Source organism: Sceloporus occidentalis, unplaced genomic scaffold, assembly GCF_023333645.1.
Source record: "Sceloporus occidentalis isolate IW3139 unplaced genomic scaffold, rSceOcc1.0.p SCAF_13, whole genome shotgun sequence".
NCBI lineage: Eukaryota > Metazoa > Chordata > Lepidosauria > Squamata > Phrynosomatidae > Sceloporus > Sceloporus occidentalis.
This window is the reverse complement of record NW_028316993.1, coordinates 17,372,756-17,400,213: the sequence shown is the minus strand read 5'-3', so window position 1 is coordinate 17,400,213 and position 27,458 is coordinate 17,372,756. Positions and strand designations below refer to the sequence as shown.

Below are 27,458 nucleotides of genomic sequence, written 5' to 3'. Positions count from 1 at the left end.
AATGAGGTTGGACTGGATGGCCCTTGTGGTCTCTTCCAATTCTATGATTCTATGATTCTTAATACTAAACTGTGACCCAGAACATGGAAAAGCAACTCTTTCGGGCCACAACTCCCAGGTTCCCCCAGCCAATATGGTCAGTTGCTGAAATGGCTGGAAGGTTCTGGGAGCTGTATTCCAAAAAGTAACTGACCTAAGGGTTGCTTTCCCAAGGATTGCTGTCACTGATTGTTATGTCCAAACTAGGCCAATATCTTCAGTTATGACAAAGTTATTGGATACGCAATCTAGTCTTGTAGCAATGTATACAATCTGCCTTTGAGATAAAAGAAGTGAAATGTTCATAGAGTATGCCTAAGATGTCCCATTTACAGAAATCTGTCTCTCCCAAAGGCACACTTGTGTGTGCTGATTTATAGTTATGGTTGGCAATGTATACATAATAAATATAATGCATACAAAAATACAGTTTCTCTCCCCTTTATTTCTCTCCCCTTTATGCCTGTTTGGGCTGCTATCCTGAAGTTAATGGGAGAATATTTTCATTCATTCTTTGCATCCTTATCTTGTTTATCTTTTAAAACTAGGCTTGAATATAACAGCTCTTCAAGTAGAAGCACGTCCCACAATGGCTCTATTTCAGAGTTTAGGAAAGGTGTTTGTTTGGATGACAACTTCTCAGTATACACACTTCTGGGTGCTATAGCCCAAACAGTAACTTATTTTGTAAAATAAGATGCAGGGCACCCTACGTAATAATATTTGGTCAGTGGAGACCCAATGGAAGGCTGACTTTACTAATGATTCTGACTGTTGAGGTATGGTCACTGATCCAGTGTGGTTTAAAGGTCTAGTTCACTTTGTTATGCTTTTGATGTTATAATGTTCTCCTTGCATCATAAATTGGTGGAAGAGTATTTTGTGGGAGGATTTAACTGACCTATTCTTGCAGGTATCTGTTCTCTCAACTGCATGATTACTCAGCCAGCCGAGACATCATCTGGCTCTGCGGAGACTTGGCAGAGATTGTACAGAAGGTAAATCGCTACAGCGGCAGCCCAGATGTGGAGTAGCCTCCCCACAAAGCATAAGAGAGATTTCTGTACCCTACTAGGTGTTGTTAGGCTACAAGTCCTATCGTTCATGGCATCTGTCAACTTGCAGAATCTTGCCCTTCCCAGTTAGTTCAAGCAAAAGCAAAGTGCTGCAGCCATTCCTAGCTTGTATGGTTTTCTTCATTGATACCTTTCGCCATCTTGATTCACTCGCTGGTGTTGTTCGGCCACAAGTGTCCCAGTTTTCATCTGTAAAATGTTAAAGGGTATGCAACTAAAATTTCTCAGAATAGTATAGTCTGGTCAAGCATACTTGGTTAAACTTTTCCCACCACTTAGGCATACTTTCACAGCCCTTCATTTTCAGATCTACAGCCATGATTGATGGCAGATATGTTCATGCCCCTTTGGCCCTCTGTTTATGACGGGGCTCCAGAAAATGAGGATTTGCATTATTATTATTATTACTGTATTATATTGTATAATATACAATAATATATTGTATAATATTATTATACAATTTTTAGCTCTGTCTTTTCTTGCTTATATTCTATTGCTGTTTCAGACAGGATTGTTTTTATTTCCCGGTCTGATACTGACTCTGCCATAAGTCACAAGTTTTCTGTTTTGCTTTGGCAGCAGTGAAAAGCTGGGCAAAAATTGTTTCTGACTTAGCAGTTGATTTTTCTGGCTGTGTTTTTACCCAATTACAATGGTGTTGTTTAGTTTTGATGTGCTGTATTTGATGTCAAGTATTTTAATCCTATTTAATTTTTTAATATTTGCATTTATTTTTCATTTAAATAGTCTAGATTTATGTGTGATTTGTTGCATGCTGTATTTTAAAATTTCACTGGTATGTGATGGCCTATGGCTTGAGCATTAGTAAACTACTACTACATACACCCAATAGTCCCAGTTAATCCTTTGCTGTCGCACTTTTTCAGCTGATTTTAAAATATCCCAATTTTTCACTTTCTCTCTCTGTCATCAGTCTCCTTCAGTTGCTGCAAACTGAGTTTAAATTGCAAAACTAGTTTGCACTCAATTAACTCAGCAGGGGGAAAGAAAAGGAGAGGTGGAATATCTCTCTTCCCCGTAGGTTCAAGCAAACCAAACTGCTCCATGCTCTTGTCGCTTGTGTGTTCTTCCTTCTTAATAACTTTTGCCATCTTAACCACCTCTGATGTCACTTGGTCACACATGTCCTAGTTGTCATCTGTGAGTGTGGATGGATATGCTACTACACTATTGTCATTCTAAAAATATTAGCAAATAAAATAATCAGAAAGCAATATTGATTGAACACAGCCAATACTTCTGTATCACCTCCCAGCCCACAAGGGCTTCTGAGCCAGTGAACAAATAAAAACCATCTTTACAAATATGAAAACACTTTTAAAACACCTTAAAGTATTCTTTAAAAAAAAAAACTCCTAAAAAGCTCTTAAACTGATTCTATGAAGTTGGTCCGTTGAGTTTGTGCCTGTTAAGCAACAACAAACCATTACAGTCTGCCCTCCATATCCATGGATTCCTTACCCATGGTTTCAAGCATCCACAGCTTGAAAATATTCCAAAAATATATAAACTCCAAAAAGCAAATCTTGATTGTGCCATTTTATATCAGGGACACTGTTTTACTACCCCATTGTATTTAATGGGATTTGAGCATCCACAGATTTTGGTATCCATGAGGGTCCTGGAACCAACCACAGCGGATACCAAGGGCCCACTGTATTAAGCTTCCTTAACTGTGCAATGGTGTGGTATCAGTACTGGATCACTGTGTTATCAAGAAACTGTTGTGCAACTTATCCCAAAGTCAAATCTCTTTGACATTCCAAATAAAGTCATCCACAGCCAAGCTATGGACTGCCCAGTTTTGTTGCTGTGTTTTGGCTGAAAGAAAATGAGAGGTTTGTACTCAAATGAACTGAAGGGGAATGGCAGCTAACCAGAAAGGGTGGGAGGAGAGGATGGGAAGAGGGCAGTAAACAAAATTGGAAGAGGACAGGGTGCGACTGAGCTGTCTTTTATAGAAATAATCCGGTGAGTCACGCTTTGAGATTGGGGTCAGGGTTGGCTGCTTGAGTGTGGGGAATCTCCATTTTCAGTTGACTGTTGCCCCAGTAAAAGGGGACCAAATGTGCCAAGGTTTCATTCTGGTCAGAAGAGCTCTGGCAGGTAGGATTGTTTGCGGTGACCTCTCTGTGAAATGTTCCTTTAACTGGTGCATGTTGTGTGTCTCTTTCCGTGGTGGAATTTGTGGAATGAGCAGGAGGGACTGATGATAAATGTCTCCTTGGAGGAAACCACACTGACCAGCCCTAGGAGAAGAGAGCATGGGAAAGGAGACAGATGAACAGGAAGGAAAAATGTGAGGATTGTAATAGCAAAGCAAAGTTGAAAATACTAAAGGAGAGGAGAGCGGGTGAACAAAGGTGTGTTGCGTTGCAGAAAGCCTAAAAAGAATTGGCGTTTTGCTATCTATCTATATAAAGGAAGATTTTAAAAAGTGTGGTTTTGTTTTTCATCCTGCTGTTGCAGATTTGATATCCTGGTACCAGGCAGTCAAAGAAAATAAGTAAAAATGGGTTTTATAAGACTATTGCTTTGTTTTTATGAAACCCGCTTTCTTTAATGTTCAGTAGCACCTCTGCCTGATGGATGTTTTGAAGCATTAGTTGTGGTTAGCTGCATGTGACGCATACAAACACAAGTTTAGTTTGCAGTGTGTTTTGAGATTTTTTAAAAATACGGTATTAGTCACTAATATTACAGTATTTAAATACTGTATTAGTCACTAATAATACTATATTAGTGACTAATACAATACAAGATCCACGATTTGCTGGAAGGAAAGACAAGATCAGGGATAGAGGACTGGGCTGATGGCAGCAATCTATAGACCCTGTTTATCTTGTCTCAGTAGTGTAGGCTGTAGTTGTATAGAGAAGCCAAGGCTCACAACACACACTGGGACATTCAGATGAATGAACAGGTATGATGACATGATCTGCTATGTGCATACACACAGGCCCTCAGGGCTTCCCTTTTATTTCTGAGTTCATCTGCAATCCTCACAGTAGATAGAGAGGAAATGGGTTTTTCCCAGCCATACAGTACTGTTATGAGCCAGTGTAATGCAAAGTTTTTGGAAGGTGAGGGTGGAATTTGGGCAACTGAAAGCTATTTGCTTTACAAAAGACCTGTTTCCTGAGGACTCCTAGAGGTAGTTTATCATACAGTCTAAAAGCACAATAAATAAATTCCTATCTGGATATGCCAGGATAGAATTTTCTGCATGGAAAGCTCAAAGCATGGGAGAGAGAAGAGAACATCAACTGCAATATAGTGAAAATGGGGAGGTTTACTCTCTGTAGAAAAAAGATTGAGGGTGTGCTGTGCAGAAAACAGAAGCCTAAGGCTGCAAAACTGACTTCTCATCTTGAGGCTGAGGGCTACCCTTCATGAGAAGGAATCTAAAATCCCAGTCAAATCATAAAATCCAGCAAATTTACTTGCAGTTCTCAGATGGAGTGTCAATGAAGCAGCTTAATGGAACAAGGGGAAATCAACCCATAGTACACAGACTTGTTGCCTGGGCCCCTACTAAAGACTTGGAGACATTCATTTTTGGACTTGAGAAAAGTAACTTTTTTCAAGCTCTAAAAAACCCCCACAGGGTGGACATTTGATATTTAACTTGAACAACTGCCACATTATTACACTTCAGGCTCCCAGCTTTCCAAGGTATAGCTTGAAAAGGCCACCTGTAGCCTCTGTTGCTTTATCTTTCTTTACATTGATTCTTGCAGGACTGCACCGTCTCTGAGAGGGAGGAGAGGATCTTGCTGATTGTAAGTATTGTAGTTTGGTGGTCTCTTGATGCCACAGAAGAAAAGGCAGACCCACACTAGGAAATGGCTTTCAGCAGTTGGCCTGCCATTTCTTTTTCTCTTCTTGAGCTTCTTCTTCATATGGCTATTCTCAAATTCACCAGGGGCTGGATTTTACAGAATCGTTTAGTAAACCATTCTGCAAGCAAGTTGTAAGTCTTGTCGCTCACACAATAAGGTATCCAAGACATCTCTGTGTGGTGTCTTGGATACCTCATTGTGTGACAGCAACGTAATGGGGGCCTCTGTGTACCATTCACCCAGTATCTGATTTCCCACAGTTGCTGGTCAGATGTCCTGATGGAAACACCTCCACCCCCAAAAGCAGGATGCATATACACTAGAATCATCCTATTTGAGTTCTCCAACAAGGGAGTTTATCAAACAGGAGGAATTTCTCTTAAATTCAAATGAAAAGAAAGTGGAGCCAGAACGCATTCACTTAAAGTTGCTAGTTTAGCACAATTACGTGAATGCGCATTGCATTCAAACTGGCTTCCCATTGTCCGAAAATAGCATGCCATTGCCCGAATTTGCATGTGGCGGTCTATCACGCAATAATGTGAAACCACATGATTGCGTTCAGACTGACTTCCCATTGCCTGAATTTGCGTATAGTGGGTTATCACACAATAACATTAAACCCCATGATTGCATTCAGATTACCATTGGATTATACTTCCAATTTTCCTTGTCTGATGAACTCCATAGTCTCTCTAATACTGGATAATAGTTTATCACCATTGCGTGATCAGTATATGTTGAGTCTCCCTTATCCCGAAATCTGAAATATTTTCAAAACCAAAACTTTTTTCATGGATGGGTGTAATAGTGACACTTTTGCTTTCTGATGTTTCAGTGTAAACAAACTTTATTTTGTGCACAAAACATATTTTATTTTAAAATAGTGTATAAAATTATCTTCAGATGATGTGTGTATAATGAGGTGTGTATGAATTGGTCCTTCATAAATCAATTTGAGATTTGGTTCCCATCTCCACAATATCACCTTACGTACATATATATAAATATAGATATTCCAAAATTTAAAAAAATCCAAAACACTTCTGGTCCCAAGAATTTCAGATATTTGAGACTCAGCTTGTACCTATTAATAGCCTTATCATCCACAAATTTGTCTAGTTGTATTTTAAATTGTTTGGAACTGATGTTTCTCACCATATATGTAACTCATGGCTGCTTCACATGCCCATGGCTTATGTCAGGGTTAAGAGATGTGTGACCCTCTAGATGTTGTTAGACTGCAACTCCCTTCAGTCCTACTCATCAATACTAGTGGTGCTGGATGATGGGAGCTGTGGTCCATCTGGAGACACATACCTTCCCAATTATTTCTAGTTTTATGTGTTAAATCTCCTATAAATTGAGCTGTCATTCAGAGGTGAGCCTTATCAGTGCTACAGAGTATGTCAAGTTTGTGTGTCACCCATCTTGAAACATCTCTTAAAATTAGGGTTGAGTAGAAGATTTTAGCTTAGAGAAAGATGAGGAGGAATCTGGGTACAGTATGTGGAAAGGAGCTTGGGAAAGTTGCCTGGGGATTCTGAGAGGTTTAGTCCAAAAATAATATTTCCATTCTCTATAAGGCCTACAAAATTATGGACAGTAGGAAGAGGATAAACATAGAGAAAGCATGCTCATTCAAAGCATAAAATTATGGGCTTGAACTTGATAGTGAACACAAATCCAAAAATATTTGTAGTATTTGGGACATGGCAAACAGCAGGTCCATACAATGGATCCAGTCCACGAATGCAAACTGATTTTGGCCAGTGGGGGAGGTCTCTGAATATCTTGTGCCTCCATGGGCAATTGGAGCTGTCATTAATTTGTATTATAAGGGACAGATGGGCCTGGCTTCTTTTAAAGGAAGAGCTTTTCCGTTTTGTATCCTGCAGGGAAGACACATCTTTGGGATATGTGAACAAATCTTGACTCACAGTCCTGTCAACCTCCTGAATCAAACTGCCATCTTGGAGACAGTGGAGCTGGTGCCAACTGGGCCAGAAGACAGTTTGGTGAGCCAGGCACACACACACACACACACTTTTTCTTTCTCTTTTGTAAGGACGTTGTTGGGGGGGGACTCAATGCAAAACCTTTCGGCTTGATACTGCAGCTATAAATGCTGATACAGTCCTTCACTGTTTGCACAGGGAATAAGGAGTAGGAATAAAAATAAATAAATAAAGCACAATACAGTGGCTCTTCCCCGTCCACAGGGGTTTGATTCTGCTTCCCACCCCATCCTGGTGGATGACAAAAACTGCAGAAGGACATGCTTGATATTATTACAAAACTCAAATTGTTGTATTTTGGACACATCATGAGAAGGCATGAATAACTGGAAAAACCAATAATGCTAGGAAAGGTAGAGGGAAGTAGAAAGAGAGGAAGGCCGCATGCAAGATGGATGGACTCTATTAAAGCGAACACAGGTATGGGCTTGCAGGAGTTGAGCAAAGCTTTGGAGGACAGAGGGACTTGGAGATGTCTCATCAGCAGGGTCATCATGGGTAGAGATCGACTCAAGGGCAGTTAACAACAACCTGTAATTTGCAGGAACACATCAGCGCATCCATGTGTACATTCACTACCACTGAATAATATGGGCTGTATTGATCTGCAGGCAGTCAAATCCATGGATTGCCAGCCCATTGATATAAAGTTGTTGTTGTTGTTGTTGTAGTTGTAGTTGCTGTGTATCTTCAAATTGTTTCTGACATATGGTGACCCTAAGGCAACCTATAATGAGGTTTTCTGGGGCTGAGAATGTGTGACTCACCCAAGGTCACACAGTGAGATTCCATTGCCAAGCAGGGAATCGAATCCTGATCTCCAGTATTATTGTTCAATACTCATACCATGCTGGCTCTTGGCAATACAAAGGGTCCACTATAATTAGAGATATTGCTTTTCTCTAACATAGTTCCCTGAATCCTTCAAGCAGCTCTGCCACTGGCTGTGCTTGCTGGAGATCCTGGGATTTATAGTCCAGAAAAGTAAATTTTCTAACCTCTGTACTTAACCATCTGCTTATGTTTTCGTTATTTCAGGGACATGCAAACTTTTTTTCCTATTAAGAGCTGTATTTTACTGAGAAGAATCTGCCAAGGATTTCATGGAAGTAGTGGGTGCATGGCAGGTGTGGGGTGTTCTTAGGGAATGGTGGCATTTGTGTACCTACCTAATGCATTTTTGGCTGAGGTCTAATCTGGACCAGAGGTTCTCACATTGGGATATAAATGTATACTCAGACTAGCAGTACCTGCCCAACATCTCTGCCATCATTGGAAGTCTGATCTTCTGAGGCCTGAATACTGTAAAGCAGGTGCACAGCCTCAGAAGTCCTGTCCCTCCTTGATCCACGAACCAGAATTTGTTCTGATAACACTGTCTCTTATGTCTTCTCTCTGTAGGGCATTGAGATTAAGTCCTCACCTTCTTGTCTCCATTTCATATCAGGAACTGCCCCAGAGGTGAGTAAAAGATTTATTTGTGGCTTTGGCTCATCTCCTCAAGCATGTTCCTATATAGAAGGAAGGTAACCTTAACTGAGATCTTAAAATAGCCCACCGTGACTATCCCATGATTTTCCATCTCTGAAATGAGGTTTGTCAGAAGTGTGGCTAACTCATTTGGAGCTCATTTTTCCTCTTCAAGCTATGGCTGGGGCTTAGCTGGAGTTTGGAAACATTATTTTTTTGGATGACAATGCTCAGAACCCTGTGCTAGCATGTCCTGCTTGTGGGGGATTCTGAGAATTATAGTCCAAACAAGCACGTTTCCTAAGTGTTACCTAATTTGTTGTCTTCCTGTGTACCACTCTCAATGGTGATTCCTTCTGCGTCATACTAAACTCAGCCAGAAACTTTCCTCTTCTCTCTCAGAGCTCCTCAGCATGGCTGGTTCCTTCATTCCCTAGCAGCCTTTACTGAGCTGGAATTACTGAAAAGGTCAGGACTTAAAGTTAATGCTTAATCCCCTCTTCAGCAGTGTCCCCCCCGTGCTTTGCAGTCTCGACTTTCACTGTCTAGAAAGCTTCTTACTTGGGTTTTACTTGGTGAGAGTGTCTATGTTACTTCTTTCTCCTTTCTGGAAGTGGCAGCCCTGAACATGATGTTGTCCTGATTTGTTTGTTGGGTAACTTTCTTTTCAGTCCCCTGTTGAACACTGCAACAGAGTCCTCCCAGGAGATGAGATAGTGCAAGTCAACGGTCAGGTTGTGGTATGTACAGGTTTCATTCTTGCTTTCTTCTGTTGTTGAGTTTGTTGTTAACTGCCCTGGAGTTGACTCCAACTCATGGTGATGTGTAGTTTGGTGAGGTACTTAGAATGCTCTAGCACACTCGCCTAAATTACAGCAAAAGTCTCTGGCAGAGAATTTTAAGTAACTTATGAAACTACAAATCCTAGGGATCATTGGTATGGGGCCATGGCAATTAAAGTAGCTTCAAAGCACTATAAACACATGTGATCGTCTAAGAAATGTTGGACCTCAGCACCCATCATCCCTAGGCAGCATTCTCATGGTGAGTGTTATAGATGTTGCAGTCCAAATATATTTGATCACAGAAGTGGCAAAGCTGTCAGAACAATGTACAAGGGAACCCCCTCCCCAATACAATTTAGTTAAATACAATATTTTTAAAGAAACATAATCATAACTGTAAGATACATCTGGACCAGGGATGCAAATTGTATTATCCTCCAGATGTTGGACTATTAACTCCCATCAGCAATACATAGCATAGCCAGTTATGAGGAATGATGGGAATTATACCTGGCCATCATCTGGAAGGATAGATTTACTTCTCATTTGGGCAGACGGGTTTGTTTTATTTTTCTTTACTATATTTATGCCTGCTTTTCTGTATAGATGTGTAGCACACCTACTAGAAAAGAATACCGGTTAAAACAAAGTATACACAATGAATAGATAATCTGTCAATCCATGCAGGTAGGCTGGACCCGGATGAATCTGGTGAAGAAGCTTCTTGAGGTACCAGATCGGGTGACTCTGGTGCTGAAGAAAATCCCACTTGTTTTTGTAGAATCCTCTAGTTCTCCTGGATCTCCTCCTCATCAACAGGTAAGCAACACCTGTTCTGCTTTGGTCAGATCTCACTTGGAAAAGTGTCTCCAGTGCTTAGTATCACTGTCCAAGAAAGATATTAACAAACTTGACATGCTCAGAGGAGGATGACCAAAATTGTAAAAGGTCTAGAAACCAAGCCCTATGAGGAGCGGCATAGGGATGCGGGAATGTTTATCTTGGCAAAAAGAAGATTGAGAGGTAATCTGATAGCCATCTTTAAATATCTGAAGGGATGTCATGTAGAAGATGGAGCAAGCTTGTTTTCTGTTGCTCCAGAGACTAGAATGAGAACCAGTAAATTCAAAACATAAGAAAAGAGATTCCACCTAAACATTAGGAAGAACGTCTTTAGTGCAAGAGCTGTTCAACAGTGGAATGGACTGTCTGAGCGGATGGTGGACTCTCTGTCTTTGGAGGTCTTTAAACAAATGTTGAATAGGCATCTCTTGGGTGTGCTTTAGTTGCATGTCCCTGCTCTGTTTGGATTAGATGGCTCCTTCCAAGTCTATAATTCTATTAGTCTGTGATTCCATGAACAGCTAAAACAGTCTTCTCCACTTTGGTTCCCTCTAAATGTATCGAATCATATGTCTTCAGACCTGAAGAAAGTTGCATTTTTGGGATTACAGCTTCCAGAATTTCCCAATCAGCATGGCAATTGTCCATATTACATGGAGGATTTTGGGAGCTATAGTCCACAAAATACCGCTTCTAGCCTTTACAAGATGGTGCCTCCCTGCCTATGCTGACTTGTATGGAGGGGTCCTTAATTTAAAACAGGCTGAAAATCCCCAGCCGGTATGGTGAGTTGTCGTTCAAAAAAGTAATGTTTCCAATCTGTATTTGATGGCTACAGGTTGGAACTGAAAAGGCCTTTCTGGTGCACCAGAAGTGCCTCAGTAGCCCCATGTTTCCCAATAAACCCATGACTAATCTTGTTATGCCTCACGCTCATTCCTTGTCAGGACTTTTACAGCTTCCCTAGAGTTTCGTTCCTGACTCAGTGGAAAGCACCATCTCAGCCACGTACATGAATTATAGTAAAGAATTGGCTTTTACCTATAATGCATAGGCCGCTTTGTCTGTTCATCTTGTAGGTGCTGGACAGTTTCTTGGATGCTTTGGAACCGACACGTCTGGGGAGTGATGAGTCTCCGACAAGTTCTGCTTCCCCATCTTCCAGGTTAGGAATGGATCATTTGTGGGGCTTTTCTCATTTTGGTCTCCGGTGTGGCAGGGGCTCTTGAACTTCAACTTTCCCCAGTGTAGTGCCTGCCAGGTACAACTCCCATAATCTCCTAGCCATCACAAGAAATGATGGTATTGTGCCAGGAATGGTAGAAGCTTGACATGGAGTTGGGCATATGTCTTGGGACAATAAGGCTTGAAGTTGGGCTTAGGTTTGGGGACAATAAGGCTTGGGAGATTCTTCCTTCATGTTCGGGAGATACATGCATGAAAGACATTTTGTGCTCAAACTGTTGATCTTCTATTGATAGTAGTGTTGCAAAGAATGTACAGTGTACACTTTCCAGTATAAGTTCAAGATATTATCCTGTATATTTCCACAAAGGCCTCTTCTGCCACTTTGTCATGGCATGGAGTAATGTTTTGTTGCTTAACATTTCCTTCAACCTCAGGTAGCAAAATCCAGTCAATTTATTTTGACTGGCAAGAAATCCAGCCAGGATCTGCTCTTCTCCTTTGGGAGTTAAAGGACAATAAAATATAATTAAATAAATAACTGTTTGCTGCCTTTGCATGACATCTGAATCACCCACCTTTCTCTGTCCCATGGTCAGTATGAGTTAGTGTCCCTCTTGACACTAACTCATACTGCCTCCTTGAATTTGACAAAGTTACCTGGTTGAACTACAACTTCCAGCATCTGCTATCTTACATGGCTATAGTTGTTTTTGAAAAACATTTCCAGGTTCTGCAGGAGGGTGTGGGTTAACTCCAGAGCGCTGGCATCAGGGTAGATGGTCCTACTCCAGCATGGCTGTGGGCTAAAGAGTTTGGGGTGGGGGCAGTGTAGTTTAAAGAAGTAACTTTTGCAAATGGTTCCTTCCCCCAAAGTTAAAGGGCAAGGTGTGTCCTGGTCTTCAGAACCCAAGATGGTCAGTGCTACTTGTAAAGTCATAAATAACATGGGTCAGGTTATCTGAAAGACCACCTTCTCCCATATATGACCTTGTCCAGAATCTAAGATCTTCAGCAAAAGCTCTGTGACAAGCTGGACTGATGGGCTTCCTCTGTAGCTGCACCCAACTGTGGAGTTCTCTCCTAAGAGAGCTCATGCCTGCTTCATCCCTTCTGAGTTTCCAGCAAGTAGGAAGAAGTGTGCTATTTCACTTGGTCTTTGGTTTTGAGAATAGGGGTGCATGCACCAGGAGTTAGAAAAACTGTTTTTAAATTATCTGGTTTTGGAATTACTTTTACAGAAGCATTTTGGACTGTGTTTAAATTGTTTTCAGTTATATATTAAATGTTTTAAGTGCTTTTATCCATTGTGTCTTGCTTCAGGGACTCTGGGGATGAGTTGAGAGGCAATAAATAAATGCCACAAACAGGAAATGGAAAACACCTATTAGGGTCCACAGGCAAAAGAAGAAATGAGCCTCACATGCTTACTAATGGCTGAAGCGTATACTTTAAAAAGGTTTTATGAATACAGGTTGAGTCTCCTTTACCTGGAATCCAAAATCCTCCAAAACTACTCTTTCCTGAGTAGCTGAGATAGTAATGCCTTTGGTTTCTGATGATGTACAGAAGCTTTGTTTTATGCACAAAACCATTAACAATATTATTATATCCTCTTACCTTCAGGCTTTGTGTATATGAAACATAAATGAATGTTGTTTTTAATATCTTATTATGTGCATATATGCAAATACAGGTATTCGAAATAAATAAATTCAAAATCTGAAACACTTTTGGTCCCAAGCATTTTGGGTAAAAGAGACACAACCTGTATCCTGTTTTGCAAAAAGCTTTTTTTACAAAACAGGATATTCATAAAACCTTTTAAAGAAAAAAAAATATAACCATTAATAAGCATGTGACTTTTTTTGGCCTGTGAATAAATAAATGACATAAGTAAACAAGTATGCAACACATTGAGTTATGATGATGTCAAGTTCGAGTCATACTTTCAAATGGAACGAAACAGCAAAGGGTTATGTTAGAACTTGTCCAGAGAAGGGACACTCTCTCGTTGAAAGAACAGATGGAATATCTCTTTCGGAAAAGCAGTGACCTTTCCCCTTCCTGTTACTCAAAGAACAGCGAGTTTTAAATTTCCTAAGGATAAAAATCCTTTTTCTAAATGTTTCCATCGTCTTTCCAAATCACAAGAGAGAGAGAAAAATCCTCTTCCCTGCTCCCCCACCCTGTCCTTGGTATTTGATCCGAAACTTTAAACTTTCCTTCTTTGTGTTGTTTTACCATAACTCATAAGAAGTGGCAGCAGGAGGGGCTGAGACACAGCATTATTCCTGCAATCTAATGGTTCAAAAGAATAGCTCTTTGTTAACTTGGAAAAGTTAAGGGATTTATTTTATTTTTATTTTTATTTTGCACTACAATGCCCAGAATTCCCCAGCCAGCATTTCTGGGTGGATTCTGGGCACTGTGGCCCCCAAACCAATAAAATAATAATATAAATAGTAAAAAAATTAATGTTCTGAAGCTCTGGTTTCAGGAGGGAGGTGGAGATGGACAACCAGTATCTCTCATGGGGCAGACCTAAAGAAAAGGGATTGTAGCCAGCCTTGTAATTATCTGGATCTTGGGGTGCGGTGGGGGCATTTAGATGTTTTTGCTTTTCTAGTGGGCATTTCATAGAGTTTGCTTGCAGTGCTGAAGGATCTGACAACCTATGGAATATGGATTACTGTCAAATGGTGTGCAGCTGCTGTGAAAGTTAGGCAATGAGAAGTTCTGTCTTAATGGGATTTTTCTCTCTTCCCCTTAAAGTGTGATGGCTGAACTAGAACAGGGCCCTGATTCTGCACTAGATTTCCTTGCTAATGAAGAAGAGGAGCAACAAGGCATTGGCTCAAGGAATTCAGAGGGCAACATTCATGGCTTCATGGGGCATATATCTGGGGCAGGTAAGGGACTAGCAATGGCAACTCTGGTGGAGAACTGCAAAAAGTGTCATGACATGTTGGACTCTCTTTGAATTACTTAATTAATTTATTACATATTTATCCCATACCTTTTCTATGAATAGGCAGGGAGAGAGTGAAACATACATGCTTCTGCCCCATTTTTACAGCAACTCTGGGAGGTACATTAACTTTTTTCATATTTGGCAATCCTTTTCAGATGCACTGTTAAATTGCCATATTTTCTGTCTTAATTTTCACATTTCCATGTAAGTGCCCCCCAAAAAAGAAGCAAAGAAAAATACAGCCCCTCTCGCAGCTCTCCATCCCATCCTTAAATCTTATACATTACATACAGTGCTTGCATTTGCACATCATAACATGAAATATTGTAAAATGGAAAAGAAACCTGGCCTCTTCCCAAATCTGCAAGCTGTCTTTGTTTGTTGTACTGTGCCTTCAAGTTGTTTCCAGCTTATGACGACCCTAAGGTGAACCTATCAAAGGTTTCCTTGGCAAGCTTCTTCAGAGTGGGTTTGCCATTGCCATCCTGTGAGGCTGAGAATGTGTGACTTGCTCAAGGTCACCCAGTGGGTTTACAGGGATAAGTTTACATTCAAACCCTGTTTTCCAGAGTCATAGTCCAACACTCAATCTACTACACCATGCTGGTGACATGCCACCTTTCCCCCCATTTTAATACTCACTCACAGCAAAGAAGCCTCTGCTTCCAATTTTAATTAATCACAGTTTATCATTATGGCTGAACCTTAAAATGTGGGTAACTTTAACCATGGTTTGTTGAAACAACTGTAGTTTGAAATTGACTTCTTTCAAGCAAATTGTAGTTAAGACAAAGTTTCTTGGACCAGGCAGTAGAATAAGACACTGTTAATTGGAAATGGAAGTAAAAACATTCAGACTCCTCCTTTGAATATGCTGGAATTGGGAAGGGGAGTATGACATTCAGGTGATGCTTTTGAACTTTATGCTTCCATACAAATTCCCACTATTTGAGCCTCCTGCTAGTGTAGACAATTTTTCTGGAGTCTGGACTAATGTACTGCTGGTTGTTTTGGCTTTTGACAGATTCTCCTCCAGGAGCATCATCTGATCTTGCACAGGAAGAGCAGAGCTTTCAGTCGGTTTCAGAGGGACACACAACCCCAGAGACTGCCAGCCCTACCAAGCCCAGGACCTTGGAACTTGGGGTGCAAAGCCCACCAAGCCCTGAGAATGGATTTGTCCGAGGAAGCAGGGGTTTGGGAGCTACTGATCCATCCAAAGAAGTGAGTATGTTTGCTTGTTTACAGATTTATTTATAAGAGCCCTCCCATACATTTCCCCCCAGTTCTGTTACTTCTACAGTTAACTCAGCTTTTGGGGATAATGGGGGCTGTAGTCAACACATTTGGAGGGTAGTGGCTTGGGGTTCTGGATTCCCAGTGATTGGGCGGCATATAAATAAATCCTATTATTATTATCATCATCATCACCACCACCACCATCAACTTTTCCCCAGTTCAGGACTCAAAGCGTCATAAAGCAAATTAAAAAACATGTTATAGTCGACCCTCCTTATCCATGGATTTTTTATCCATGGATTCAAGCATCCATGGCTTGAAAATATTCCAAAAAAGTAGAAATTCCAAATAGCAAACCTTGATTTTGCCATTTTATATAAGGGACACCATTTTACAATGCCATTGCATTTAATGGGACTTGAGCATCCAGGGATTTTGTTATCCACTGGGGGTCCTGGAACCAAACCCCAGCGGATAACAAGGGGACACTGTATTAAAAACTCACAAGAAATAGAAGTTAAAATGGGATTAAATCATAAAAAATTAAAACCAGATTAAAATATATATCATTAAACATGTGTACTCATGCATGTGCATGCACACCAGTACAACATTCAGCGAAATTAGTGATTAGGTGAGGTGGGAACTCATAAGGGAGAAAACCATCCTTCAAATAATCTAGAAGCATCACCTAAAAATATCTGTACATGTTCAATCAATACAATGGGACTAGTACCCTAAAAATGACAGAAACGTTTTCGAAAAGTAACCTGGGAAGCTGCTTTAACAGAGTATTAGATCACAGATCCACTTGGTCCAGTACTATCTGCTCAGCAGCAAGAATAGTCCAGGTATTCAGGCAGCATTCTTTTCCTTTCTGAAATCCAGAACACTTCTGGTCCCAAGCATTTTGGATAAGGGAGACTCAACCTGTACTATATTTTGATGGCTGGGCATGGAGAAACAGTTTTACAGGCTTCTCTGCCTCATAGCAAGTGTGCAAATTTATACAAAGGCGAGGGGAAGCTTGTCATATAGTCTGGGTTCAAATTGCTTAGAACATTTTTAAAGTGATAACCAGCACCTTGAATTAGATCTAGAAGTGAATAACTGTACAAGTATGTTTTATCTGTAGGGCTACTTCAGTCTAAGCATCCCTCAAGTTTATTATCCTGGATCCCAATTTTAACAGACTGCTCCTCTAGTCTGAGTCTTCTAAGAGGCTGCATGGCACTTTCCCCATGTTGCAATATTTGTTTTCAGTTCCACTTCCAATGATCTAATGATGTACATTGGGGACCGCCATGTTAATTGGTTGCAGCAAAGCCAACAGTTATTACAGCACCTTAGATTAATATGTTTATTGTCTTAACACCTTCATTTACAGCATAACCAGTGATGCTACCTTCCATTTCATCAATGTTGTTTTGTCTTTCAGGCTTCTCAGGGGAGCATTGAATATCGAAGAAAGCAGAAAGGTAACTGGTGTCTGTTTATTTCTCACTGGAACAAAGGAGCATGAAATGAATGGTCCATTCTAATTGTGTTAAAGTCATATACAAGGGTTCATAGTAGTGTGGTTACTTCTGCATAAAGAAAAATATTTGCCAAAAATCAAAGAGTATGCATATACAGGGACAAACTTGAAAATAATTATTGTAAATTGAACAGAAACACACCTCCCTGTAGTGAGGGAAAAGGTGACCAGTGTACCTGTTGTTCGGTCTATTGTCCAGTTGTTACTTGTGGATGGGCAATTTAAGGGCCCATGCTTTTCCCTATGTGTGTGTGAGAGAGATATCTTTTATCTGTAGATATAACCTTCTGCTTTTTTGGGGGACAGTTTCTGAACTGGATAAAAATTGAGTCTTCTAGAACCAGAGTTTAGAAATGTTTCCTTTTTTGGAGTTCTGGAACTTCCAGAATTCCTCCAGCTCGCATCATACTGGTTGGGGGATTCTGGAAGCTGTTGCTCTAAAAAGTAGCTTTCCAAGCTCTGTCTGAAACAACCGAATGCCTTGTTATCACAAGTAGGAGACTGATGTCTCCTGGATGTGTCTTGACCAAAACATGTATGACGTTTATCCAAGATATCTCTTTCCCCAGCCCTGAAACACTGCCATGTCAAGTGAGAAACATGTGTCTGGACTGCACTACATGCAGTAGGTGCATATGTATTGTGAGGGGGAAAATCTTTTACTTTGAAAATTGGATGTTAGGGATTTATGCTTCAGCCCAGCCTTCTCTCTGATGTGCTTGTTTTCTACATGAATGGGTATTTTAGGATATAGACAAATATCAGTGTGTGTGTAGAACACTGGCAGAAAAATGCATAGAGGGCAGGAGGGGGTGGCTGAAATTCTGATCAATAAATACTCCACACTTCACTATTTTGCTGCATGTTCCAATTGCCTGATTCTGTTGAATATGTAGGACACCAAACTATGGCTCTAAAAGGGTGACTAGGGGCTGTACTACAAGTTTGCATTTGCTCTGAATGGTGTGTGTGTCTTTCCTGTTTTGCAATGTCTCCCTTCCCAATTTTTGTCTGTGATCAGGCATGGCCACTAGGTTAAGCCGACGGCGCATCTCTTGCCAGGAACTGGGACAAGTGGACTGCGATGGCTGGCTCTTGAAGAAGAAGGACCATGTGGGCTTCATGGCCCAGAAATGGAAACGATTCTGGTTTGTGCTGAAGGGGCAGACTCTTTACTGGTACAACAATCCAAATGTGAGTGTACCCTGATTGCTAATGTATACAGTAGCCAGAAAGTGATAGCCCTTTAAAAGTTAGTATTGCCAGAGGGTAAAGCCACCGCGAAGTCCTTTACTCTTGTCATGGGTGATCCTGCTCCCACGGAAGATTGGGTACAGACAGAGAAGGTTTGCCAACACAATCTTATCTAGGAGTCATCAGAATTATATATGATGAGGTGATACGCAACTTCCATGATTCTTCACCATTGCCTTTGCTGGCTAGGGTTGATGGGAATTGAAGTCTAGTGCTGACTTTAGAGCCACAGGTTTTTCAATCCTTCTTTATATTGTGCTTATGGATTAAGTACAGTGGCCCACTGATCCATTGCCCTAAAGGATAAAATGCATTATCAAAAAAGAATGCACATGTGTGTGTGTATGTGTGTGTATAAAGATGAATGTTTAGAAATGGTTGCTATAGTTTAAATAGAAATAGATCTCCTCATCAGTGGAGAAAGACAGCATTCACATGACTAGTGAATTTGCTGCCCATTCTGTGGTTGTGCTGATGTTTTGACTTCTCATTAGCAATTCAAGTTACCTTTGGATGGCTCTGCCTATGTACAGCAGACACACTGGATAGCTCTTCAGATAGAGAACATCTTCAAATACAATGGGAATGAGGACTGTGTGGCCCTCCAGAAGTTGTTGGGCTGCACCTGCCCTCTGGACCAGTCAGTGTACCCAAATAATGGGAGTTGCAATCTGACGACCTCTGGGACTTTCCTGTAGAGTTGAGTGGATGGCTACCCTAATAATAGGTTAGCCTCCCCTCTTTTCTTTGCTATAGAGAGCCATACAACATTTCAGAGTTTGTAGACAAGTGTGATCAAGTTCAGCTGCTTAGGGCGTGGGATGCATTTCTGATTTTGAAAAACATCTCTCCCTGTCTTCCTCCTCCACCCACCAGGACGAAAAGGCTGTGGGCCTCATCAATGTATCTGCTTATAGACTGGAAAGCACCAAGGAGCAGAAAAAGAAATAGTGAGTAATCCAAATTTGGACTTCAGTGAGATCACTGGCAAAATCTCAGACTTTATTATGGGAGCTTTTCTTATGTACTCTCTATCAGAAGGGAAAAGATGCCCAAAGGTAGGACTGGGGAATATCTGGCCTTCCAGACATTGTTGTAGCTCCCTTTGTTAGCTTAGAGGTCTATCATTCAGAGGTCAATGGCAACTTGACAGCAAATAACAATTTAGGATTCTGAGCTAGAGTGCTGCTCTATTACCTGCTCAAACTACAAACCCCAGAAATATTTAGGATGATGCAGGCCATTACAGTTAAAGTAGGATCACCAGTGCTACAACTGTGTGGGTTGGAAAGGCTCCTGGTGCATTTACTTTGGAAAAGGACAATTTTCATTTGCACACATGTACACACACTCAGAAGGAACTTTCCATTGGTGTCAAACTGCATTATTTCTGCAGTGCAGATTCAGTATTAGTCTTGGCAGAAAATGAGAGCTAAATGTAACTAATACCACAACCATTTTCAAGCCACAGCATACAACTGTAGTTATATTTTGTCACTGCATATGGGTGTGACTCACAGGAGAGAATAATCATGGCAAATCAAACCATTCTTTTCCCCTCTCTTCAGTGTTTTCCAGTTCACACATGAGAAGTACAAGCCCTTCATCTTTGCAGCAGAGACCTTGGCTGACCTGAGTATGTAAGTAATGCAATGATTTTAGCTTGAGCAATTCTGGGACCCACCCTCCTAAACACTCCAGAGATGTAACTAGTCTCTGATGTATCTCATAGAAACTCCTGATAGTGGTGTGATTCACCACTATTGGTTCCAGATTTCCTTCAAGATGCAGATGAAACTTTATTGTGCAAATCCCCAAAGTGAGAGGAAATGGTCCTAGTCCAATTACAACCAGAAATTGTCTAAAACTGAAAAAATACAAAGAATGTGTCCCTTATTGAACAAACTGAGCAGGTACATTGCTGAGGACACGTTTTCCCAGCAAAATCTTTAAAAGCAGCATTTGCAGGTGGGGAAAATGAAGTTATGGAAGGGCAAAATAGTTTTTTTTTAAAAAAATGAGAATCCAGTTAAATAGAGCAGAAGTTCGCAACTGTGCCTTTCTACATGTTTTTAGATTGCAATTCCAATAATCTCTTAGCATGGGCTGTGCTGACCAGAAATGCTAGGTGCTGTCAGCCAAAATAACATCTGGAAGATGAAAGATGTCAGTTTTGTTCTAAAGTGCCTAATTCAAGATCATCTGTAGCATTTTAGATTGTAAGCCTGAGGGCAGGGAACCGTCCAATTAAAAAGATTGTGTGTACAGCGCTGTGTAAATTTACAGCGCTTTATAAATAAAGATTAATAATAATAATAATAAATGTCCATATACAAGGAAAACATTTGGGAACCTGGTGAGGAAAACATATGGGAACCTGGAGTGATCTCTTCTCTTCCTAGGTGGGTCAGCCGCTTGATAACATCAATGATGAAATACACTCCGACCCACAAATCTGTCCCACCCAAGCAAGAAGGTAAGTTTCCTGCTAAAGGGTATTATCTTTATTTTTCCCCCTCGTGAGCTGAACTCTTTTTAACAACGGAATGGGCAAAGTACCGCCTGTGGAGTGCATGTGGCTTTTGGAGTCCCAAAGTGTGGCTCCTGGAATCCCCAAAGCCCCCAGACCACAATTTTTAAAAACCTAGGCTATTTCTCTCCCCGCTTCCCAGCTGCTGAAAAACTAGTGTAAAGTGTAGGATTTGCCTTCCAAGTCCCCCATGTGCCTCCAAAGCCAAAAAAGACATAAATTCTGATGAAATCAAAATCAGAAGTGATAAGACATCAATTCCAGTTGCATTAAGCACACCAATGCAACCTACTTGGGGGACACTGTGTGAAAATTCTCTCTACCCCCTGTTATGTGTGGGCATTTTAGAGTTAAGGGACATAGTCACACTTTTCATGGTCCCTGTCCATCATCGATGGCAAGAATTCACTGAAGAACATCTAAATAATTTTGATTAGATGAGAGAGGAAGAAAATTTCACACCCTAGAAGCGCATCAGAATTTGCAAGTCAGCTGTATTGGATGGGGCAAAGGCTTGTAAAAGTTGCTTTTGGGGTCCACAGTTTCCAGCATCCCACAGTCAGCATGGTTAGTCTGACCATTTGGGGCTGTGGCCCCATTTTGAGCCACTGTAATGCCACCTGGGGATTCATAGAATCATAGAGCTGGAGGAGATTCCAAGGGTCAACCCCCTGCCATGCAGGAATATACAGTAGTACTATTAAACTACTACTGATAAATGGCCATGCAGCCTCTCTGAAGAAGGAGACTCCACCACTCTCCATGGGAGTGTGTTCCACTGTCCAACAGCTCTTATTGTCAGGAAGTTCCTCCTAATGTTGAGGTGGAATTTCTTTTCCAGTAGTTTGAATCCATTGCTCCTTGTCCTAGTAGTCTCTGAGAAGCAAAGAGAGCCTGACTTAATGCATTGGAGCTGAAATGTGGCACAGGACAATGACATCCCATTTATGATCATCCACCAAGACCTCCTTCTTTTCCTTCAGATTGCTACAGTGAAACAGAAGCAGAGGACCCAGAGGATGATTCTCCTAGGCATAGCCTGGAGCGGGTGAGTAGCCTATTAATGGAGTGACTATAGGGTAGTTCTGCTTCCGTGTCAGTTCTACAGGGAACAGCACACATGAGCTAAAATTCCCCCCATATTGTTGGACAAAGGTTTTATTATGTGTTATGTGAGAAAGCGCTTTCCGCAATTTGTCCTAAATATATGTAAGCTCAGGGGAGATGGAGAAGGGTGTTTCTTTCCCCACATGCTCTTCTCAAAAGTGGACAACTGTGTTATTCCTGGTGTTTCTGGATTGTAAGACCCATAATTGTTCACCATTGGCTATGGCACCTACATCTGATGGGATTTGTGGATCCAAATCATCTGGAGGACAATAACTGCCCACCTTATTTCTGTGCAATGTATAATTTCATAAAATTGGGAGCTATAAAAGATTGAGCTGACAGCGAGAAATTGCTGTTTCCATTCACTGCTTCTTTTCTCGCGCCTGAATGACCAGCTGTGCATGTGCTCGCTCTGTCTGTCCTTCCTTAATTTCATTCATGTTCCTCCCAGCAAAGTGTGTCCCATGCACAACTTACCCAAGACATTTTGTAGCCTAAGGTAGAGCAGCAAAGGGTACTGCATGCACCCAGCAAAGTTATTTTGGCACATTAAGGAGAAAATCCCACTATAACTGAATCTGGTTTTCTTGCAGCCAAAGCGGAGGGAATTGGAGAAAGATCGACTGCCAACAGGTGCCACGGGGAGCAGTGAATCCCCATGCAAGAGTCCTCTGGACAGCCCTGTCCTATGGCAAAAAGAAGAGACACAAATAGTGCCTTCCTCTCCCACAGGTAAGCTCCTCTTTAGAACTTTCTCCAAGATGTGTAATAACCAGAACTTGAGCAAGTGCATTTTTGGGCTACCGCTCCCAGAATAACCCAGCTAGTATGTGGTGGTGCTCTGCCATTTATTGCCTGGTGGTGAGCAGTTGAGGTGATGTGCACCTAGCTATAGGACCATAGCTGGACACTCCTTTGCCCTCCCTCACTATTCTCCACTGACCAGTAGTTGGCTATGGTTTGGGGTGGAGTGGTAGCAGATAAAGAGTAGACTCATAGAGTTGAAAGAGACCCCAAGAGTTATCCAGTCCAGTCTCCTGCCATGCAGGAGTACACCGTCCAAACACTCGCGATAGATGGCTATCCAACCTCTGTTTCAAAATCTCTAAAGGAGACTCCGCCACATCTTGAGGGAGCGTAATCCACTGCTGAACAGCTCTTACCATTAGTAGGTTCCACAGGAACGAACTAGATACAAGAGGCTGAATATAGAACAGTACTCCCGTATCTTTAACTGTTAATAGCACCCAGAACTGGTAAATGTAGCATAAACGTCCACCAGGTGAAACTATGCAACATCCCCTTCTTCACTTCCTCCAAGTCTAAAACATTTGTGTGTTGCGTGCCTTCAAGTCATTTCCAGCTTATGGCGACCTTACCATGGGGTTTGTTTGTTGTTTTGCAAGATTTCTTCAGAGGAGGTTTGCCATTGCCTTCCCTTGAGGCTGAGGGGGTTGGACTGGATGGCCTTTGCAGTCTCTTCCAACTCTATTATTCTATGATTCTATGAATCCCCATGCAAGAGTCCTCTGGCCAGCCCTGTCCTATGGCAAAAAGAAGACACACATATAGTGCCTTCCTCTCCAACAGCTTATGTTTTTCAACTTTTTTTTAAATGGAGATCCTGCAGGAGAAGAACTTGAGTCACTGATCAGGTGCCTGAAGCAAGGTGGGGTGTCTCTCATTGGGAAGCAGCAGGTGTTCACCCGCGAATACTATCGGAAATCCTTTGTCAAACGCAACAAAAACCCAGAGATCAATGAGAAAGTGCATCACGTCCGGACACTTCAAAGCACACTTAAGGTTAGTGTACCGAGGAAACTAGAACTTGGAAGTATTAGTTTTGGGTACTACAACATCCAGAATCCTTCAGCCAGTATGACCTCCAGCCAGTACATCTGGGGCCAGGCATCCCATCCCTTTCTCAGCTTCTTCTGTTTTCAAGTGATTGCTAGGAAATATGGGAACGGAAAAGCAAAATTCAGATTGCATGAAATGTTGGAGATGTAGGATTCGTCCTTCACCAGATGGAAGTCATGTGGCCGCCAGATGTTGAACTGCAGTGCCCCGACCTCTAGCCTGCACACACCATGAAGAGGAATTTTGGGAGTTGCAGTCTGACAGCATCTGGAAGGACCCACAATCACATGCCATCCCCTACACTGTCTGAGGGAGAAGGCTGGAGAAGACCAGCCCTAGCCCTGGCAGTTTCCTTGTCAGCTGTTTGCATGTCCTCACATGCAATTTGTTCAAGGATGTAGTCTTGAAAGGTTATTTTAAAAAACAGTAAATTCCACATTTTATTTTGCCTTTTTTCCAAGCAGTGCCATTTTTGGCTCTTTCTCCACCGTGTTCTATGCCCCTAACAAAGCTATGGCCAGAATCTTGTTGGTGACAGACATATGCATAGCTTGAGCTTGTAAGCTGTTTTGGGTCCCATGTCAGGAAAAAAGGAGGGATGGAAATTAATATGTTTTGGGTGGAGTGGGGGCAAGGTTTTTTTTCCCCACTACCCCTTTGCGATCTATCCAAAATCTGCCCCCAGCAACTGCCAAACCCTTGGAGACACTGCTATGGCCATTAGATGCTTGTGGAAGTGAGGAAAATGACCAAGCTTGCAGGGACTGCCTCATGTTCCCACTGCAGTTTTCTAGACAGAGGAAAGAGAAAGAAGGATCTTGTTCCTCTTCCATTTGTCTGAAGAACTTTAGCCATAAAGGGACACAGTCTCTACTGCTTAGTCAACTACCAACATCTCTTCTCTGGCCATTTAACAGGCCATAGTAGAGCTCCATAGGGCTCAGCAGCTACTGGCAAGGGGAAAAGGTGCAGAGTTACATGCAGAGTATTATGTGTGTGATGCTGGATCTCTCCTTTTGAGATTGTTGGGTTGGGCTGAGATTTGAGTGTAATTCACTTGAGCTTACTCAGTGTGAGATATAGTTGAGAGGGATGATTTGAACCCAGATCTCCCAGTTTAGTTCAGCACTCTGTTCACACCATGCTGGTTTTCAGAGATTAGACATCTTTTCTCATGCTGAATCCTCAGTAGATTCCCACCAAGGAGATGGGTTGTGTCTATTCTATAAGGATAGGATGGGATGGGAAAAATCCCCATCACCACCATTTCTGGACTCCATCTCTTATCATCCCTCAGTTGGATAGGCTTGATGGGCATTGCAGTACAACAACATCTGGAGGTTCACACATTCTCCTCTGCTATTGCTTTAAGGCAATGTAGCAGAACCAGGAGCATTCCTACAGTAGGAAAGGTGTTGGTGGTTTGTGTTAAATGGGCAACTTTCTGGCGAGAATATGTTAATGATTTGCTTCGATATCCTATTTTTATATCCAGGCAGGATATAAACTTGCCTTGGGGCAGATCAGCAAGCTTGGAAACAGGAGGGAGGTGTATATTTCTTGTTAGGTTATGTTGGACATTAAAACTAAAAGAAAAAGAGTTTGCAGATTCTTGTTGTTTTGAACTTGACTAGCCTTTTCAATATAATAATGCATCAGCATTACATATTGAGGGAACACTCTCTCCTTTCCCTAGGCAAAAACTGCTGAGCTCCAGCTACTTGATATTCTACTGGAGGACTCTGAGCTGACCTCTGAGAAATTCAGGCACTGGAAAGAACAACATCAGGAGTTGTACCAAGAAATCCAGGCATGGTGGGCCAAGAAAGTTAGCCAAGAGAATGGTGCAAGAACAGACTCTGTCTCAGACATTCACCCAGAGGATGCTGTTGCTGCAGCTGCTGCAGCTCCATAAACCCTTGTAGGCACAACGTATGTTGGGTTAAAAAGCTCCTTGCATTGGCACAGGTGGATAATTTTAGACTGAACTTAGTGGTCCAATAAGAACTGGAGGTCCACATTTCGGATGACAGGTATATTACTTCAGTTATTTCACCAATGTGGTAAACAACCCTGCTACTTTGGGAGGACTTTCCTGTTTATTCTGCTAAGTCAGACCCTGGACATCTGCTCCAGAATCCTACCTTTCTGGAACCCTTGTTTCCAGACTGTCCTCTCATTCAAAAGAGTTGGCCAAATGGTTATTATTGCAGAACCGAGAAAAGAGGAAGTTTGTTCACTGCCTATTGGACATCTGGATTTTAAAAAAGCAAAGACATTTTGATGGTTCAAAAAAGAAGCAGCAGAAACAGAAGATGGCATTGACTCCTGGTGGATCAACAAAGAGACAAGACAAAACAGGTCAAGATTCAGAGTTGCTTCGAACAACGTCCTTTCCTGCCAAAGAAAACAAGAATTTCCCCAGCATGTTTCAAGTTGAAACGCCTTCCTCGGCTGTAATTTAATAACTAAAAAGACATTGTAGTTAATCATAATTAAACTCTTAAATGACAGTAGCTCACAGCCAGAAATCAGTTTTGTTTAAGAGAAGTGGGCTAAATGTGTGAGATGAAGTGACATTTTCTACTTGGGCAAATAAATAGTTAAAAGTTAGTTTTTTAAAAACATAGATTTGACTCTGTCAGATGCACTATTGCCTTGTTTCTATGGTTATATTTACTGTATCTTCAAAAAGCCAGGCTGCAAATTATCAGGTAATAATAAAAGGTATACCAAGTGGCCACGAATCAAGAATCTGCTAAGAGGGTTGGAGAACATATGGCCCTCCACATATGGTTAAATTGTGACTCCAACTGTCATACACACAAACACACGTCCCTCTATATTCACTAGGGTTAGGGGCACAAGACCCCTGTGAATATGGGGAAAACGGCAAATAACAAAAACACCATGTTTTTACCTGAGAGGACACCTCTTTAGGAATCTCTAGGTCCTCCAGGGCAACTTTGTGGTCAACTTCCGACAGACACTGACCATAGAACTGCACTGGAGGAACTACAAAGGCCTAGTAGAGTATTCTCTCTAGGAATCTCTTGGTCTTTCAGTGTCACATTTAGTTAAAGTTGACCATAAAGTTGCACTGGAGGACCTAGATATTCCTAGAGAGAGCATATTAATCAAATCCGTGAATAATCAAATCCGCAAATATCACAGCCGCAAATATGGAGGGATGAGTGTATATATATATATATGAATGACCCCTGGGGGCTATGTTTTGTCCACCCCTGTTCTAAACAGTCATGTCCATCATAGTGGCTAAGAAACCTAAGCTCCAGATCAGGAAGACCCTAATTCAAATCCTGATTTGAAAAAAAATATCTTTGGATAGAAGGTTTAGAGGGCCACTTACAATAACAACAGTGGACACAAGAGTCACATAAAATGTGCAAATGCTTACTTGTAGGCATAGCTTTACACTGGGAAATAAAGAACGGATATAACCTAAACAGAAATATCATGCATTCTGTAGTAGTGAGGAAGCTTATGGCCAGGGCTCATTCACATTGCGTAATTATAGCACTATTAATCCACTTTAATTGTCAAAGTTTTATCAATAGTTTTGTCATTTGGTGAGGCACTTGAGCCTTCCAGCTAAGAACTCATTGCTAGACACCTTACCTGGGATTCTTTCTGACAGTCTGTGTGTATTGTGGA

The 27,458-nt window shown here is 41.4% G+C and overlaps 1 protein-coding gene across 2 annotated transcripts in view; it reads left to right on the top strand.

Moving 5' to 3' along the window:
• LOC149305110 (connector enhancer of kinase suppressor of ras 1-like) overlaps positions 1–26,412 on the top strand; it is a 32,412-nt gene extending 6,000 nt beyond the window's left edge. The window contains exons 4-21 of one of the 2 annotated variants that reach the window (XM_089478597.1): positions 953–1,037; positions 4,877–4,918; positions 6,877–6,996; positions 8,398–8,457; positions 9,138–9,206; positions 9,939–10,070; positions 11,174–11,259; positions 14,055–14,191; positions 15,278–15,477; positions 16,931–16,970; positions 18,051–18,223; positions 19,160–19,233; positions 19,852–19,923; positions 20,686–20,759; positions 21,797–21,861; positions 22,517–22,655; positions 23,545–23,726; positions 25,480–26,412. In XM_089478597.1, the coding sequence (XP_089334723.1) occupies positions 953–1,037; positions 4,877–4,918; positions 6,877–6,996; positions 8,398–8,457; positions 9,138–9,206; positions 9,939–10,070; positions 11,174–11,259; positions 14,055–14,191; positions 15,278–15,477; positions 16,931–16,970; positions 18,051–18,223; positions 19,160–19,233; positions 19,852–19,923; positions 20,686–20,759; positions 21,797–21,861; positions 22,517–22,655; positions 23,545–23,726; positions 25,480–25,698 (1,969 nt within the window). In that variant the 3' untranslated portion in view covers positions 25,699–26,412. Of the gene's footprint in view, positions 1–952; positions 1,038–3,223; positions 3,243–4,876; positions 4,919–6,876; positions 6,997–8,397; positions 8,458–9,137; positions 9,207–9,938; positions 10,071–11,173; positions 11,260–14,054; positions 14,192–15,277; positions 15,478–16,930; positions 16,971–18,050; positions 18,224–19,159; positions 19,234–19,851; positions 19,924–20,685; positions 20,760–21,796; positions 21,862–22,516; positions 22,656–23,544; positions 23,727–25,479 lie in introns of those variants that run through there. The other variant, XM_089478596.1, reaches the window with a different exon arrangement.
• The last annotated feature ends 1,046 nt before the right edge of the window (positions 26,413–27,458 follow it).